This window comes from Cervus canadensis, chromosome 1 (assembly GCF_019320065.1).
Source record: "Cervus canadensis isolate Bull #8, Minnesota chromosome 1, ASM1932006v1, whole genome shotgun sequence".
Lineage (NCBI taxonomy): Eukaryota > Metazoa > Chordata > Mammalia > Artiodactyla > Cervidae > Cervus > Cervus canadensis.
Genome location: NC_057386.1, coordinates 108,598,186 through 108,616,259, shown reverse-complemented (window position 1 = coordinate 108,616,259; position 18,074 = coordinate 108,598,186). Strand labels below are relative to the sequence as shown.

The 18,074-nt window shown below is 52.0% G+C and overlaps 1 protein-coding gene across 4 annotated transcripts in view; it reads right to left on the bottom strand.

Annotated features, from left to right (window-relative positions):
• Positions 1-18,074, bottom strand: part of SPECC1L (sperm antigen with calponin homology and coiled-coil domains 1 like) — an 85,761-nt gene that overhangs the window by 46,246 nt on the left and 21,441 nt on the right. For 2 of the 4 annotated variants that reach the window (XM_043434469.1, XM_043434476.1), the window contains exons 2-5: positions 14,984-15,173; positions 10,987-11,140; positions 5,941-7,577; positions 4,749-4,956 (exon numbers count right to left, since the gene is read on the bottom strand). In XM_043434469.1, coding sequence (XP_043290404.1) covers positions 4,749-4,956; positions 5,941-7,577; positions 10,987-11,140; positions 14,984-15,136 — 2,152 coding nt within the window. In that variant the 5' untranslated portion in view covers positions 15,137-15,173. Of the gene's footprint in view, positions 1-4,748; positions 4,957-5,940; positions 7,578-10,986; positions 11,141-14,983; positions 15,174-18,074 lie in introns of those variants that run through there. The other 2 variants (XM_043434464.1, XM_043434484.1) reach the window with 2 other exon arrangements.

Sequence of the window (18,074 nt, the reverse complement as noted above, 5' to 3'; positions counted from 1 at the left end):
ATTACATGAAACGTGTCTGGATCCTGGTTCCTATCAAACAACTATAAAGGACATCCCAGGGTCAGCCAGGAAAATCTGCACACGGGGTATCCGATGATGCTAAGAGCCTACCCTGGCTTTGCTAACCGTGATACTGCACTGCAGCCACAAGGAGAACGTGCTGACATATTCAGGAGGCCAGTGCCCACAGCGTACTGCCAACTGGTTCAGCTAAACACACTCAGAAGGCAAACGCTACAAAACGCTGCTGACTGCTGCATCCAGACAGGAGGTGCTCGCTGCAAAACAACTCTCCAGGTACTTCTGCATATTTCAACTTTTTATTTCAGAAAACTGGACACGCAGACGCTGCTATATGTGAAATGGATCACCAGCAAGGACCTGCTGTGCAGCACGGGGAACTCTGCTCAGTGGGATGCGGCAGCCTGCACGGCGGAGGGGACACACACACGCTCTGCTGAGTCCCCTGCCGTCCACCCGGAACCCTCACAACACTGTCAATCAGCAGTCGTTTCTGGGCTGGTCCTCAGTCACTTCTGACTCTCTGCAACTCCACGAACTGTAGCCCACTAGGCTCTTCCGTCCGTGTGATTTCCCAGGCAAGAATACTGAAGCGAGCTGCCATTCCCTATTCCAGTGGATCTTCCGGATCCAGGGACTGAAGCTGTGTCTCCTGCATTGCAGGTGGATTCTTTACCCACTGAGCCGCCAGGGAAGCCCGTTAATCAGCTATCAGTTCAGTTCAGTCACTCAGTCAGGTTCAACTCTTCGCGACCCCGTGGACTGCAGCGCGCCAGGCTTCCTGTCCATCACCAACTCCCGGAGCTTGCTCAAACTCATGTCCATCGAGTCAGTGATGCCATCCAACCATCTCATCCTTTGTCGTCCCCTTCTCCTCCTGCCTTCAATCTTTCCCAGAATCAGGGTCTTTTCCAATATGTCAGTTCTTCGCATCAGGTGGCCAAAGTATTGGAGCTTTAGTTTCAGCTTCAGTCCTTCCAGTGACTATTCAGGGTTGATTTCCGTTAGGATTCACTGGTTGGATCTCCTTGCAGTCCAAGAGATTCTCAAGAGTCTTCTCCAACACCACAGTTCAAAAGCATCAGCTCTTCAGTGCTCAGCTTTCTTTATGGTCCAACTCTCTCATCCATACATAACTACTGGAAAAATCATAGCTTTGACTAGACGGACCTTTGTCAGCAAAGTAATGTCTCTGCTTTTTAATATGTTGTCTAGGTTGGTCATACCTTTTCTTCTAAAGAGCAAGAGTCTTTTAATTTCATGGCTGCAGTCACCATCTGCAGTGATTTTGGAGCCCAAGAAAATAAAGCCTATTACTGTTTGCATAATCAGCAACACCCAAATACAAAATAAAACATTTTATAATTAAAACCCGTACCCTGTTTGTGTAACTTTTATCTCGGCAGGGATATGGAACCTTTGTCCTGGAAACCTCTAACGTCTCCCTAGCGATCACCCCAGTCACCACAGGGTGTCACTCTCCCCATTCAAAGCAAAAGGTCTGCAAGGGAAAGGTCTGTTTATTATCTGTGCTAAAAGGAAGACACTGGACTCCCAAGTCAATCTGAGACTTTAGAACCATCTGTACTCAGGAAGTAAAATGCAGTATCTCTCTCAGTTCAGAGACAATGAAATACAAACGACATAAATGTTAAACTGAGAGTTTTCTAAAACTTTAGATGAAAAAGTGCATCACTATGTCTTTCAGGAATACAGTCTCACAAGCCACTTCAGTATCCACACACGTGGGAATAGTCTGAATAGCCCTGAGGGGTCATCCTACAAATGCCGGGTCAACCAGCCAGAGCTCAGAATCACCACCAGACACCTTTAGGGCTCCTGCAAACAACCCCCCTCTCCTGGGAGTAGGTCCCCCCCAATGCCACACCCATGGCACAGGTGCTCCAGCTCCATGTTGCATCCGCCTGCTGGTCCGCAAAGCAGCAGGACCCGAAACGTCAACAGCTCTAACCAAGGCTGGTAAAGGTCCACTTTCATTCCAATCCCAAAGAAAGGCCAAAGAATGTTCAAACTGCCACAGATGCGCTCATTTCACATGCTAACAAGGTAATGCTCAAAATCCTTCAAGCTAGGCTTCAACAGTACATCAACCGAGAATTTTCAGATGTACAAGCTGGATTTACAACATGTACAGACATACAAGAGGAACCGGAGGTCAAACTGCTAACATCTGTTGGATCACAGACAAACATCTACTTCTGCTTCACTGACTACACTAAAGCCTTTGATTGTGTGGATCACAACAAACTGTGTAAAATTCTTAAAGAGATGGGAATTCCAGACTGCCTTACCTGCCTGCTGAGAAACCTGTATGCAGGTCAAGAAGCAAGTTAGAACCGGACATGGAGCAATGCACTGGTTCCAAACTGGGAAAGGAGTATGTCATCAAGACTGTGTAGCATCACCCTGCTTATTTAATTTCTATGCAGAATACATCATGTGAAATGCCAGGTTGGATGAATCACAAGCTGGAATCAAGACTGCTGGGAGAAATTTCAATAACCTCAGATATGGAGATGACACCACCTTAATGACAGAAAGCAAAAGGAACTAAAGAGCCTCTTGATGAAAGTGAAAGAGGAGAGCAAAAAAGCTGACTTAGAACTCAACATTTAAAAAAAACTAAGATCATGACATCGAGTCCCATCACTTCATGGTAAATAGATGGGGGAGAAAATGAAACCATGAGACTTTATTCTCTTGGGCTCCAAAACTACTGTGGACAGTGACTGCAGACATGGAATTAAAAGATGCTGGCTCCTTGGACAAAAAGCTAGGCAGCATATTAAAAACCAGAGACGTCACTTTGCCCACAAACATCCACCTAGTCAAAGCCGTGGTTTCCCAGTAGTCATGTACAGGTGTGAGAACTTGACCATAAAGAAGGCTGAGCGCGAAAGAATTAATGCTTCCAACTGTGGTGCTAGAGAGGACTCTTGAGAGTTCCTTCGACAGCAAGGAGATGAAACCAGTCAATTCTAAAGGAAATTAACCCTGAATAGTCACTGGAAGGACTGAAGCTGAAGCTCCAATATTTTGGCCACCTGATGCGAAGAGCCAACTTATTGGAGAAGACCCTCATGCTGGGAAAGATTGAGGACAGGAGGAGAAGGGGGCGACAGAGGATGAGATGGTTGGATGACATCACTGACTCAATGGACATGAGTTTCAGCAAAGTCTGGGAGATGGTGAAGGACAAGGAAGCCTGGCGTGCTGCAGTCATGGGGTCACAAAGAGTCGGTTACTACTGGGTGACTTAAAAACAACCAAGGCATCCAGAAAGGTTACCTCCATCCTGCCCATCCCCACCAGGCCATCTTCTGCAGGCATCACAACTTAAAATTTGTTAACAGTCAAGGAATTCAGGTAAAGAATACATAAGAACTTTTTAAATGTATCATTTGGAAGTAACTTGAAAGTTACAAAAAGATACAAGAAACAACACAGGACCAGGACCTGAACACCCACGTGCCTTTATTCAGCCTTATTCAGCCTTGCCAACAGTAACGGTGTGCCGTGCTCCATCACCGGCTATCTCCGCTCCCTGCCCGTCTGTCTGCCTGTCATCTCTCCTTCCTTAAGGACATACGCCACGTCCCTCACCCTGGCATAATGCAGTGTGTGGTCCCTACCAACACTCAGGCCCAGTGGGCGGTCCACCTCATGCGCTTATGCCGACATCTGTCCCCACACCCTGAGGGCAGCCTGGGGCCCAGCAGGCAAGGGAGCAGGGGCTGGCCCGCCCCTAGCCCTCCAGCCTGGGACTCCGCTCAGCCTCTGCCCTTCATGACACCGGCATCTCTGGAGACAGCCCCACTCAGTCCTGGGCTTCCAGCACAACACTCCTCATCTCCCGTCTTTAACGTTTTTTTACGACTGGCTGAAGTCGCGGCTCAGCCAGAGTGTGGCCTGGCCATGTCCACGCAGCCCTGTCACAGGGCTGCTCAACTGTTCCACTGCACACTTTTTCCTCACTTGCAACACAGTAAACAGTCTGTGAGAGGATCACAGAAACTCCCATTCTTCATCAGATTTTCCACACAGAAATGCTAGTCCTACTTTTTCAACTTTTTTTGTAAGTCTGAAATAACTACAAAATAGTTTTTAAAAATCTTTTAAAAAGCAAACAGAGCAACTCAAAATCCTAGTTCCAAATCTACCTGACCATAAAATCTTCACGGAAAAGAGGAAAATGAAACAGATAAACAAAAAAATGTAAAAAAAAAAAAAAAAAAAAGTGCTGTAGGCCTAAAGAGCAATCGTTTTTGGTCTCACTACACTTGCAACCACTAGACGTTGATGATAAATGGCTTTTCCTAAGATCTAGAAAGTTAACAACCCCATTAACATCTCACTTAAATGATTTTTCATAGTTAAGCAGCTTTAAACTGATGCTTCTGTGTAACAGTCCTTCAGGAGCAAAACAGCGGCCAGGAGACGGGTGGTGCCAGGAGGCTCCAGCCCACACGTGTCTGCCCGGCCACAGCACTGCTGCCGCAGAAGCATGCCCACGCAGAGCCGCCCCACCCGTCCGTCCGGAGCACGCACTGTCCCACGGGCGGGGGGGCCTCACTCACTCTCTAAGTCGGAGACGGGCGTGCCTCACTTACTCTCTAAGTCGGAGATGAGCCCACACTGTCCCATGTGTCGGGGGGGGGGGGGGGCTCACTTACTCTCTAAGTCAGAGACGGGCATGCCTCACTTACTCTCTAAGTCGGAGATGATGAGGTTGTCGTGAAGCTTCACCGCCCGGTGCTGTTCCACTTCGTCTTCAAGTTCAAAGATTGTTTCTTTCATGTCGCTCCTTTCTGTCTCTTTTTCTTCCAACTCTGATCGTAATTTTTCTAAGGTCATGTTCAGATCTTCTAATTGCTTCTTAGCTTCCTCTTGGAAGGCTCGGTATTCGTCTTCTACCTGTGTGGAATCGATGGTGCAGATCAGGAAAGTGAGTGCTGTTCTGAGCTAAGTCCCAGGATGGAGGCACAGGCCGCCTGGGCTGGGAGCGAAGTGGGCACTGCTCTGCGAGAGCAAGGAGGGCCGTGTGACCACTGTGGGCACCCAGTGACTCGGACGTCACACAACATGCTTCAGCATGGCTCACCACCACACCACTGAACTCACGCTGACATCACGCTGAACCTCACTAAGGTACTTACGAAGACGTTTTGGAAGTTTTCCCTTCTCCAAAGTTTGGACTGAAGGCATGCATCTCATCAACGATTAGCATGCTTTCCCACAAAAATGATGTCTGCTTTCTGACGGTTTCAATATCAAATTAAAAACAGAAACCAAAAATTCTCAAATACTGTTAAAACTGTTAGTTCATGGGGGCCCCCGTACATGTATGCACCAACAAATACATCGCCTAAACTGTATCTCTGAAAGTCATCCCTTAAAAAAATTAAGATTAACATTATTAACAACAGACTCTCATGCAAATGGCACAGCAGCTTAACCCAAACTCACAGAACTCTACTTGAAAAACCACACCACAGGAGGAGAAGAGGAGGCAGACCCTGCTGACTCCACAGACTGGCATTCTGGCTCTCCGTTTTTCTTGTGTCAAACTACAGCCGTGAGGGCACTGTGACTCCGCATGACATGCTCCCCAGACATGTCAGGCTCCATAGCAGGCACCCCCGGAACTGGGGACTTCTGTCAGCTGTGGCTCTATAGCCTTACTTAACCTTTCACAGGCACAGGACCACAGTGAAAAAGTAAGGGTGGGAGTGACATCATTACAACACTCTCACTCCATCCCAACACAAGCAGCTTAGAAAGACATCAGCTCAGGAAAAGCTAGTGGCACACCAGCGGGGCTGCCGGCTCTCGGGAAGCCTGCCGCGAACTACACCCGCGCCGCGCGGCTCCAGAACCCTCTATCTACCTAAACAGTACCTTTGCGATGGCGTCCTGCAGCCGGTTGGCATCATTCCGGGTGTGGGCCAGGTCTTCCTGCAGGCTACTGGCCAGAGTCTCTGCTTTCTCTTTGTCCAGCCTGACGCTCTCCAGCAGGTCCTGAATGTCAGACTTGTCTCCAGAGTTATGGATAGAGTACAGCTCCGCCACCTTCTGCTTCTCGTTCTCCAGCTGGGCCTTCAGGCGATTCATCTCGATCTGGCCACTGGCCACGGTGGCCTTGAACTCCTCCAGCGTGGCGGCCAAGGCCGCCTTGCCCTTCTGCTCGGACTCGACGACCCGCTCCATGTGGTGGCTGCGCTCCTTGAGCGCCCCGATCATCTCCTGCGCCTCCTTGTTGTCCTGCTCTGCCATCTTCAGCGTGTTGCTTAAGTGCTGCTGGACGCCAAGCAGCTGCTCCCTCTCAAAGCGGGTGTTCTCCGCGAGGTCCACGTAGCGCTGCTCCAGCTCCAGGTAGCGGCCGCTCTTCACGTCCTCGTCCACGACGTAGGACACATGGTGCTCGTCCAGGAGGGAGCGGAAGTACTCGATCTGCCGGCTGAAGTGCTCCAGCTTGTCGCCCTGCTGGCACAGGGACTCCATGAGGATGGCCTTCTCCTCGCCCAGCCGCTCGTTCTCGCTGTTCAGCTCCTGGGTGATCTGCTGCAGGTCGGCCAGCTCCTGCAGGGTGGCCTGCAGCTCCTCGCTCGTGCTGTGCTGGTTCTCCTCCATCTGGTGGATCCGCTCCGTCAGGCACGCGACGGACACCTCGCTGGCGTTCCCGCTGCTCCCCTTCCGCGAGCGCTCCACGCTCGGGACGCCTTCTGACTCCGAGGACGAGGGCGCGTCCAGGGCGTCGTCACTGGACGTGAGGGGCTGGTACACCTCACTGCACTCGCTGTCCAGGTTGTCCAGCGAGTTGCTGTGCTGATGGTCCATGAGCGTGTTTTCATCCTGGCTCAGCAGATCCTCCACCGAGCCAGGGGCCGAGCCCTCCACCGAGGAGGTCAGCGTGCCCCCGCCGTCGCTCTGGTTACCAGGGGCGATCTCTGGGCTCAGCGACTGATAGCCAAACAGCTTTTCGGAGTGGTCCAGCCTCTGCTCCAAGGAGAAGCCCAGTGCGTTGAGCCGGTCCTTCAGCATCCGGTTCTCGTTCTTCAGCTGGTTGAGCTCCTCGCGGATGGCGGCGTTCTGTTCCTGCAGCTGTAGCAGCGTGGACTCCACGTCAGTTGGCTGGTGCGCGGCGCTGCCTGCCTTCTCCTCGGACTTCTCGTCGCCCTCGGGGAGGGGGTCCTCGCTGATGCCCAGCTGAGCACGCATGTCCCGGAGCTCGCTCCGCAGGTGTAAAATCTCCACGTCCTTGGTTTTGGCCAAGGTGAGAAGATCCTTCACTCTGGCCTCCAGAGCAGCTTTGTCGCTGATCTGATTGTCCGACTTGGACTTGCTCATGCGGACATCGCATTCCGCAGCCGTGCGACCGCGTGAGCGTTTGGCCGACGCCACGTCATTAGCCCCCTGACCTGCAGAAGGCAGTTTTTTGCTCTGGTTTAGTCGGGTACGTTCACGTAATCTTTCTCTAGTAGAACTGGACTCTTTATTACCTGTGGAAGTGCTCCGCTTGGTTGAAGAACTCGTGCCTACATGATTAAGACAGAGAGTTTAAGGCAGAAAATTAGCAGGAGACAGGCACACAGTTACGCCCCAGGTGAAGGAGGAGTGGTCTGAGGAGCTGCACAGTGACTGTGATAGTCTGCCTGAGAGTCTGGCTACTTACGGTCAAGTTCAGCTCCCTCCAAACAGGAAGGTCAATCACCCTTAATCTACCAGTGGAAACAGAGGTCACACACGGAGGTGCATGCTGAAAGGGGCGAGTTTTATGGAATGTGAGCTGTGTCTCAATGATACACACGGACCTGAGTCCTAAACCATGGACTGCAACAGGTGGCTGGAGCCCAGTGTCCAGGGGAGGCTACAGGAAGGTGCCTCAAGGGATAGCCACTCACACAGCAAACTACCCGCAGAAGCAGAAAGAAGGCAGGCCATGGATGACCAGAAGGGAGAGGCAGCCTCGGGACGAACAAGAAGCCTAAGCTGCCACAATGAAGAGAAAACCGTGCTGAAAGAAAACGCAAACAACTTCACATCATGAAATGCCGCGTGTGCGTGCTGTCGCTGAGTCGCGTCTGATCCTTTGTGGCCTTATGGATGGTAGACCACCGCTCCTCTGTTCGTGGAACGTTCCAGGCAAGAGTACTGGAGGGGGCTGCCATTTCCCCTTCTTCAGCGGGGTCTTCCCGACCCAGGGAGGGAAGCTGCATTTCTTGCACTGGCCGACAGATTCTTTACCACTGCACCACTTGGGAAGTGCCACACAAATAGCACCAATAACAAGAATTATTAAAATACGCAGCATGCACTTATCCTCACTACACACACATATAATACACATATAATAGCTCATACACAGTAATTTACACAGGTTTCATTACCATCATCCTGTTTTACAGATGAAGAAACCCAAAAAGAGATGATAAATCATCTGCCAATGTCCCACAGGTAATGTACATGGATGAGCCAAGATTCAAACGCAGGCAGGCCGTGTGGCAAGAACCTGCAACTTACCAGGACCCACTCGGCCTTTATCGGAGTTAGAAAACGATGTGGTGTCAACGCTAAGGCCTCATAACACACGCATCAAACAAGTCACACTGTTACCAACTGCTAAATTTTTAAACTTCTGCAAACGATTGACATGACCGTGTATTTAATATAAAAAGAACGTGTTTAAATAGCCACAAATACTTAAAGAAATCATTAGACTTTTTACTTTGAAAAATAAGTCCCAGACCCAACCAATAAATATTCATAACGAGCCAAATGGTTATTCACGTGTCAGTACCAGGCTAACCAGGGAGCGGAGAGCGGAAGCGCTGCCTGCCGGGGACGATGTGGGAAGAGCCCCTGCTTCCGCCGTGGCTCAGGGGGAGCACAGGGAACGGATGGTGGCCTCGGCAGATGAGGACGAGGTGGTGGAAGTGGCATCAAATACAGGAAGGAAAAGTGAGGCCACACGGCAGATGGAGCAGGAGAGGGAGGTTTCCACAGGCCCTGAACGCCAGCAAGAATTCAGGGGGCCGCAACAACAATGTTCAGTGAATTTTCTTGAGCAGGAAAGAAACAGACGAGCACTCTGGTGGAGAGGAAGCCAGAGGACGCCTCGTGAAGCAGGAGGAGGAGGAAGAGGAGCAGGAGGAGTGTGGGAGACAGAGCAGTGAAGCGGAGGGAGGCCACGTTCGTGGAGAAGAGCCCGCTCTCCCAAGAAGAGAGAGGGGATAACGAATCTGCACTAGATTTCAAGGGCAGCGGAGAGACTGCAAACAGAGGCTGGGAAAGGGCCTGGGGAGGTGACGACTGGATGCAGCCCGCGAGGGCGGGAGGCGGGCCAGCAGGGACGCACGCGTCTGCACACAGGGAAATTCTCAAGGCCGGGGAGGGAGGGGGTGTGAGGAGTCAGAGTCCTGGACCTCCTTTTCACCACACAAGCCGGGGCATTAAACGTGGTGAAGACCCGGGCTCCAGGGCGGAGACCTATGGGTCAGGGTGCTCCATCACCAGCTCTGAGGCTGGCACAGGAAGGGCGCCCGGGAAGCACCTGCCAGGCGGAGGTGCACGCGGTTTGCACGATGCTGAGCTGAGAAGCCTCTAGATGACAGCTCTGAGGACGGCCCCGCCCTCCGGGGTGCAGTGAAGAGAGGACGGGGTGACGCCTGCAGAGCCAGATAAGGCTGTCCACGCCCCTCCTGGCGACCGCGCCGCTGCAGTCAGCGTGCGTCGAGGTCTGGGTGGGAGGAAGAGGCCACAGAGGGCCAAGGCCGGGGGACAGCTGGCATGCCCAGCCGAGGAGGAAGTCCAGCACACACAGCGGGGACAAGAACCTGAACGACGAGAGCGAGCGAGCGCCTGCTCTGGTTTCTGCCGCTCTGCTTTCACACACTTAACTACAAGCACAGTATCCTAAGACTACGGAAGTTTCCAAGCTTTTTTCTTTCAGTGTAAGAAGCAACATATAAAGTGTTACTCCCTGGACTACAGAATGAGATCTTAAAAAAAAAAAACCTGCTGCTAATGAAGGAAGAAAGAACAGCAGGACTGGAATGAATGGATCTAGGCACGGACTATCAGAGGCTGCTAACCTCAGGGAGCGGAGACAGCCAGAAACCATGGTCCACCTGATGGACAGACGACGGTCCCGTGTGAAGGAGCGGGCGGGAGTACGGGAGGAGCCTAAATCTGTCCCATCAAGGCTCCAAACCCAGGGACACTGACAGTAACAGAGAGAACACAGGGACATGGTCACGGACATCACAGGAGTGAGATACCAAAATCCAGACCACGAGAGGGATTCCCTGGAGGTCCAGTGGTCAGGACGCTGTGCTTTCACCACTGGGGCCTGGGTTCGATCCCTGGTGAGGGAACTAAGATCTTGCAAGCCGCATGACACAGCCAAAGAGGAGGAAATAAAACCCAGAAACTATAGATCAAACAACCAGTTTCTACAAAAACTAAATTGTGAGGGGAAAAGAAGGGGGGATGGTAAACTCACAGATTTAAACATGAAGACTGAGAAAGCACCAGCAGTTACCGTCTGTGGGCCTTAATGAATCCTGGTAAACCCTAATCCAGACAAGCAAGCAAGCACATGTGTGCAGTATTTATAAGACAGTTGGAAATTCAAATACTTACTGAGTAAGTAGCGATTTGAAAAATGATTACTATAAGGCCTGATAATGGCATTGTGAATGTATTTTTAAAAGAGCACTTATCTTTCAGAGAGAATCGGTTATGTGTGGATGACACCTGGAACTGAAGGTGGGTGTCAAGGAGCCGAGAACGGCCCAAGCGACAGGGTGACGAGCACGTGGAGACGAAATGCCACAGCCGTGCACAGGTCAGACGTTCCCCAGGACCGAACGGCGGGAGCACCGTCCCCTGAGCACCACCGCCCCGCCTGCATGGCAGGGCAGCGTGAGCCCGCCGAGTGCGCACCTGTGCTGGTCCTGGGCCTGTTCTCCGCGGTGCTCATGGCAGGGGCGGGCGCGGGTGGTGCGCTGGAAGAGCAGGCGTTCTTCTTCCCTTTGACACCATTGGTCACGGTCACCCCTCCAGCCATCCCAGCTAAAAGGTCATCACTGCTCTTGGTCTAGAAGCAACAGAAGATTAAAAACAAACTGATTAGATAAAGTGAGACTAAATAACATTCCAATCCTAAACAAAGCCCTTGACTTTCCGGCTGAGTCCAACACCTCTGCAAAGACCTCCTGGCAGCTACCAGGCAGTGCATCCCTTGGTGCTGCAGAAACGGAACCTTCTCGCTGGCTCATAAACAACTGCAACTTCTTTTTAAAAATGTGAAAATCACAATGTACTCAAAGATGTCAATGGGAGCCCACCATATGCCCCCACGTGCCAGATTCAGTGAGGGGTGAGAGGAAGTGATGACACCCTACTTGCTACCCCTCATCTAGGCCATGACTCACCAACCAGCAGCCGTGGAGTCGCGCTGCGCGCCATCTGGCAGTTTCTAGAGAAGCGGCATTAGGAGTGAGGAAGAACCTCCACTGCTCTGAAGCGATCCAGTGAGGAGCCAACATCTAATAGAAGTTACTCTGAAATTTACTTTTTTAACCTTTATCTATTTTTTTTTCTGGTAGCCTAAGCCAAAATTGAAAGAAGGGGATTTTTTAAAAAGCCCACAACATACAAATAAAAAACTGGAGACTTTATGGTTACAGTGAGGGTTAAATGATCGTTCTACTTGAGAAAGACCATTTGATTTATTTATGTTTTATGAAGATGACTGAAAAACATGTGAGCTTTTAAAAAAGAAAACAAGTACTCTTAAGATAACTGGGTTGGGCATAAAATTACTACTTAAGAAAAAGAAGTGAAGAAATCTGATTTTACTTCTCCTAGAAATGAGAGAGAATACAGAGGAGTTAAAGATCTATGAGAGAAAAAACAGAAACAAAAACATGCTTTTAAATCGAAGAATCAGGGCCTCCCCGGAAGCTCAGTGGTGAAGAATCCACCTGCCAATGAAGGAATGGGGGTCTGATCCCCGATCTGGGAAGACCCCACAGGCCTTGGAGCAGCTAAGCCCTTGCGCCACAGCTGCTGAGCCCACGCGCCGCGGCTGCTGAAGCCCAGGGCCTAGACCCGTGCCCTGAACAAGAGAAGCCCCCACCACAGGAAGCTCATGCACCGCGACGAGAGCCCGAATGGCATCCAAGACCCACCGCAGCCAAAAATAAACAAATAGAATTGTTTTTTGAATAAAGATCCAAAAGTTTTGCCCACTAAGGTGAAGTGGTCTTTCTCTGCATCTCACTAAATCTAGCCACAACCTTTGAAACAAGAAGTAAAGAAACACATAAACTTGGGACTTCCTGGCAGTCCAGTGGTGAGGAACTGGCACTTTCCACGCTGGGGCTGGGTTCCATCCTGGGTTACAGCCAAAAACGAAAGAAAGAAAGAAACAGGACTTCCCTGGTAGCACAGTGGCTAAGGGCCCACATGCCGATGCATGGGGCATGGGTTCAGTCTCTGGTCTGGGAGGATCCCAGGCCACAAAGGAACGGAAGCCCTTGAGCCGCAACTCCTGCAGGCCGTGCCCTGGAGAGCCCGCAGCCTGTGCCTGCGGAAACCATGCTGCAGCTGCTGGAGCCTGGGGGCCTGAAGCCCGCGCCCCACAGCGAGAAGCCTGCGCACCGCAGCTCAAGACCGGCCCTCCCTCACTGCAGCTAGAGCAAGCCCACACACAGGAGTGAAGACCCAGGGCAGCAAAGAAGGGATAAATTACTTTTTAAAAAAGAAAGGCACATCTCCACACCCCACAACTGCAGGAACAGTGCCCAGGCTCCGTGAGCCCTGGGCAGTGACAGAGCTCGTGGGGGTGTCCACAGCAGCGGTGTGTGCACGTGGCACCCAAGTGATTACAAGTCGAGCACTTCCTTCTTGGGGTTAACCATCAGGGCTACAGTTACAGGGATGTAATCACCCCGTACAGGGATGAATTCGGGTTGTGGGAAGTGACCGTATACTGGAGCAGCACAGTGAAACATGGAGGAAAGACAAAGCAGCACTTAGGTTTGTGGGCTCTCCAAGCCCTTTTGCTCTTTCCAATTTTTCCATTTTCACTACTTTCTTCTTTCCTTCTTACGTTTTCACTCCAACTTCTCTTCAACGACCCTTTATCCTTCTTAAACGAAAGCACTTGCTGCAGTAAGGGGAAAGCGTCCCCAAACAGTATCGCCTCTTGCATGCCCTCCCCAGTGCGCACACACACACAACCCGTAAAAGTCCGCCAGCTGCGCGGGGCCCAGGCCACAGACACTGGCACACAGCAAGAACACGCCTCTCCCCGCCTTACGATGGAGAAGCACTCACTGCTCAGGACCAGGCGCCGTCCACGGGGCCCACGCCTCCCGAGGCCCGACGCGCTCCGGGCGCGCTCCGGAGTGAACCGCAGCCTGCCTGCCAGCGGCTGGCAGTATGCACGTCCCACGCCAACGCTTCAACCTGCTCCTCCAGCCCCGAAGTCACAAGTCACCCAGCTCCACAGGCGCTTCGCTGCAAAGACAGCCCAGCAGCTGAATGACTGGCAGGAAACCCCAGTTCTCCTACAGGAGAGGCAGCTCTGTCACAGAGGAAACGGCTCAGCGTGCTGATTCAGACTGAAGAAGCAGGGCAAAGGCCAACTCCGGGTACCGCCCCAGGGTCACAGGGTGACACCCGGCCACTCAGCAAGGCAGCGCGAGGAGAAACCTGGGGGCATCTCCCAGCCCCTGGAATGAGTCTGTCTTCAGGTTCGACAACCCAGGGATAGAAAAACTAGCACATCCTGCTAGACCTTCCCACACATACGAGGAAGTCCCTCGTCAGCTGTCCCTGCGAGGCGCCCTGTGAGGTGCTCTTACAACAGTTAAGTCACATCTGTGGAGCCCTGCGTGGACAGAAGCTTCTGGACAGACTGTGTTTCAGGCACCGCTTGCTTTCTCCCCATCAGACAAGCAGCAACGCTCTCCAGGTTTCTGCAGAGGCAAAGCTTCCACCTCAGAACAAGCAAGCAAAGAACAACAATGAATTCTGGCCTGAGACACTGGAGGCAGACCACGGGGCTCTCTGTCCACCGAACAAAACGCCAGGCCAGCAGAAAAGGCGCGGGCAGTCTCTCGGACACCGAGAGCAGCACGGGGAGGCTGCCGCCGTCAGGAGGGGCTCGTGGGCCGAGGGAGCTTCCCGGGCTGAGCCGCAGAAACCCTGCTGCCAGCACTCACACAGGCCCGGCCCTCAGCCAGGCCCTGCGCACCGCTGCCTTCCGACCGCAGCCCGAGGGCGCACACGGCCAGCCGGGCCGGCCTGCCCCCAAAGCCCCGGCTCCAACACCTCACTCCCCGTGACGACGAGGAGAAAGCCAGCCTCCAAAGGAAGGGGTGTAACGAGAAAACCAGTCACACTCTAACACACTAAGACCACCCAGTTCTCCGTGGGATTAATACTGGGTCAGCACAGTCTTCAGGGCAGTGTGTTAAAGGGTGGGGCGGGAAGAAGAACCCGTGTGGGTTCGGGAACGCCGCACTGGCCATCCAGCCAGACCCTGCACGCGTGCGTGCCCCATCAAGCCTCCTCAGGCAGAAACAGCGTTCCCCTGCTGGAAACGGCGCACACCGCCCTCCTGCTCCCCCGACAGCCGGCCGTTTCTCGGTACTCGAGCTGTTCCTGCAGACGACTCGCCTCCACGCCGCGCTCCACGGGCTCCGGGAGGGGGCTCTGCCCCGCAGGCACAGCACTCTGCTCGCAAGCCAGCTGCCACCGGGCGTCGCCGCTGAAGACGCCCGAGCACCAGTGAGGCCCACCACACCGTGAGCCCCTTCACAGACAGCTCACAGCAGAGGCCCCGCGACACAGCGTCTGCGGAGGTCAGAGCTCACAGGGAGATGCGCCCCCCACACCCGCCATGCGAGTAAAGGCGGCACATGAATACCTTCGACAATGCTGCTGCGGCCCCCGGCTTCACGGGTCTGCTGCCCGCAGAGGCTGAGGAGCTGTTCTCGGGCCTGGCTTTGTCTGCTGCCTGAACTCTGCTTATCCCCGACACCTTAGGCGCTGAGCCAACACTCCTGCTTGCTTTCTTCATTCTGGGCTGCCTCTTCGTGATGCATTTACAGGCAAATCTGTGGAGAGAAACGGCATTATACCAAGAACAAAACTGCAAGAAAGTGCTTTAGAAATTTGTTTTTGAAGGATCTTACCATGAAATAAAAATGTCTGAAAGCTAGATGTCGTTAGAGAAAATAATGAGGAAAAATTCTTAGACTTGTTAATCAAAAATGCACTTCCTTCTTGAACACTACTGATCTGAAGTTACTCTGCATTCCAGTTCTCTCAGTACAAAGAATACGCCAGATCTCTAACAGAATGAGCCAACACAACGCATGTGCAGAGAAGCAATAACCGTCCTGGCAGTGAGAATCAGCCACTTTACAGGTCTCACGGTGATCACGCTTTCCAAATTATCCAGCACAGTCCTAGGTTCAAATATTTGTTGTGACATTGCACATAAGCCAGCAGACAGCCCAGAAACTCCAATATCAGGATCTAAATATATTTCCCAGGATATCTCTTTTATCAAGAGGAAGCTCCAAAATGCCTTATCAGAACAGAAGACTCAACGTTTCTTTCAGACAGTAAGGGCATTCTATACCCTGTAAGAGCCGCGACAGGAACCTCCCCCCTAAGTGGAGCACACTGGACTCCACAGGCTGGAGGACCTGGGATGGCAGAGCACACAGCACTGAGGCCAGAACAAGCCCTCAACGCACCTCTATTAGCAGAGCCGGAAAGATCGTGTCTGGAGAGACACGCTGGCCAGGTCCGGGCAGAGAAAGTAACACAACCAACAGAAGTGAAAGCCTGCTGTGAATGCAAGGGCCTTTACACACAGCGACGCTGAGCACAGAGGTTGGTCTGTTTCAGGAAGGTTTCTACACACTATTAAAAATAAAGGGAAACTTACAGAGTAACCTTTTGGAAGAGAAAAGGTTCCTTCCAACAGCCTCAACGACCACTTCACCCAGACTGTGCTCAAACGCTCCAGATCCATCTTGCCCGACCTGACACAAACTGTACCAGCTGGTCCGGGGGCAGGAGCAGTGAGACAGAGGGAAGGGCCCCGCCCCGCCTCCCCGTGACAAGGCCTCAGAGCAGACAGAGCGCTCTGACCAACGCCACACTCCACAAGCAGAGCACGCGGGGCCTCCGGCTCCTCTCCAGCCTTCAGCCAACTTCTCGGCTAGTCCGTCCAGAAAACGCCGCGCCTGGTCATCAGATCACCATCCGCTTGCTCCCAAGCTTGCAGCCTTCTTCCTCCGCACCCCATGAGCGCTCGGCCCACGGCCGATGCTCCCTCAAGTTCGAATCCACCAGCTGCTCGCTCCAGGCTCCCAGAGGACACCAAAACTGACCCAGACAGACGCTTCCCGGAACATATGCAACACGGTTATGCTGACCCCTGCCGACCAGCAGCTCTGCTCCTCCACCTGTACAAGGAAAGAGAATGGCTGGACCTGTCACTAAGCTGATTTTGTAGAAAAATCAAGATCCTAAGAACCTTTCCTTCAGCCTCTCACTTTCCTTTTGTACCACCTTCTCTTTTCCAAGTCTCTTGTCTTGTAAATGGTTCCCCGAAGTTTCTCTGCTCCAAATTCCAGGGCAGCCCTCCTTCCCACAACACTCAGCCCTGCTCCCATTCTCTAAACTTTTCCCAGGTCAGCACAACCCAAGGGACCTTACTACAACAATGAAACTGTTCTGTATCCATCTGTGCTGCCCATGGCTCCTGAGCGCCTGACATCCGCCTAGTGTGACCGTCACTGTCTCTGCCCAGAGGTACAGGCAAGCGAACAACCGCTTCCCACACACGAGGATGGCTACAAGTGAGGAGACCGCCAGTGACACACATCGGCGAGGATGCGGCGTGACTGGAGCCCTCACAGGCTGCTGGCAGAAACACAAACCAGTGCTGCCACTTTGGAACACCGTCCGGCAGTTCCCCAAGTGGTAAACACAAGCCCAGCAATTCCACTACCGACACATACCCAAGAGAAATGAAAACATTTGTCCACAAAGAAACATATGCACAAATGTCCACGGGAACATTATGCATGATGATAAAAAAAAAAAAGGGGGGGAAAAACCTGAACAACCTCAAAAATTACCAATTAAACCATGACAGAATTCCTTGCTAGCATTTAAATAACTTTTTAGTTACTAGCACGTATTTGTTTCTTACTGGATATACATTATCATATAGTTCTCTGTTTACCTGCTTTCTGCATACAAAATAACTTTTTGTTTCCATTTTAAATGTCCATTAATTGACCATGGATAAACAGATGTAAGGGATTCCCAGGTGGCTCAGTGGTTAAGACTCCAGCTGCCAATGCAGGAGAGGTGGGTTCCATCCCTGTATCGGGAAGATTCCCTGGAGAAGGGAATGACCACCCACTGCAGTATTCTTGCCTGGGGAACCCCATGGATCCCCACCAGAGGAGCCTGGTGGGCTAAAGCCCAGGGGGCCGCAAAGAGTCGGACACGACTGAGCACACACACACTCGCAGAAATGCGGTCTATCCATCCGGTTACCTATTTATTACTTGGGTATAACAGGCACAACATGCATGAGCCTTGAAAACACTGTACCAGATAAAAGCAGCCAGACCCAAATGAACATGTACTCCATGACTCCCACTTAAACAAATTTTCCAGAAAAACCCAACCCAGAGGCAGAAAGCCGTACAGAGGCTGCCTAGGGCTGGGAGACAGAGCACTAAGTGCTAATGGACATAGGCTTCTCTTCGGGATGAAACATTCTAAACTTGCCTTGTGGTGGTGGTGACCCTGTGAATGTACTAAAAACCACTGAATTCACATCGTTTTCTGGCTGCTCTGTGAGGCTTCCAGGATCTCAGTTCCCCAGCTCAGGGTTTGACCTCGGGCCCTCGGCAGTGAAAGCATGCGGTTCTAAACGCTGAATCGCCAGATAATTCCTAAACTTCACATTTTAGTGGGTGAGC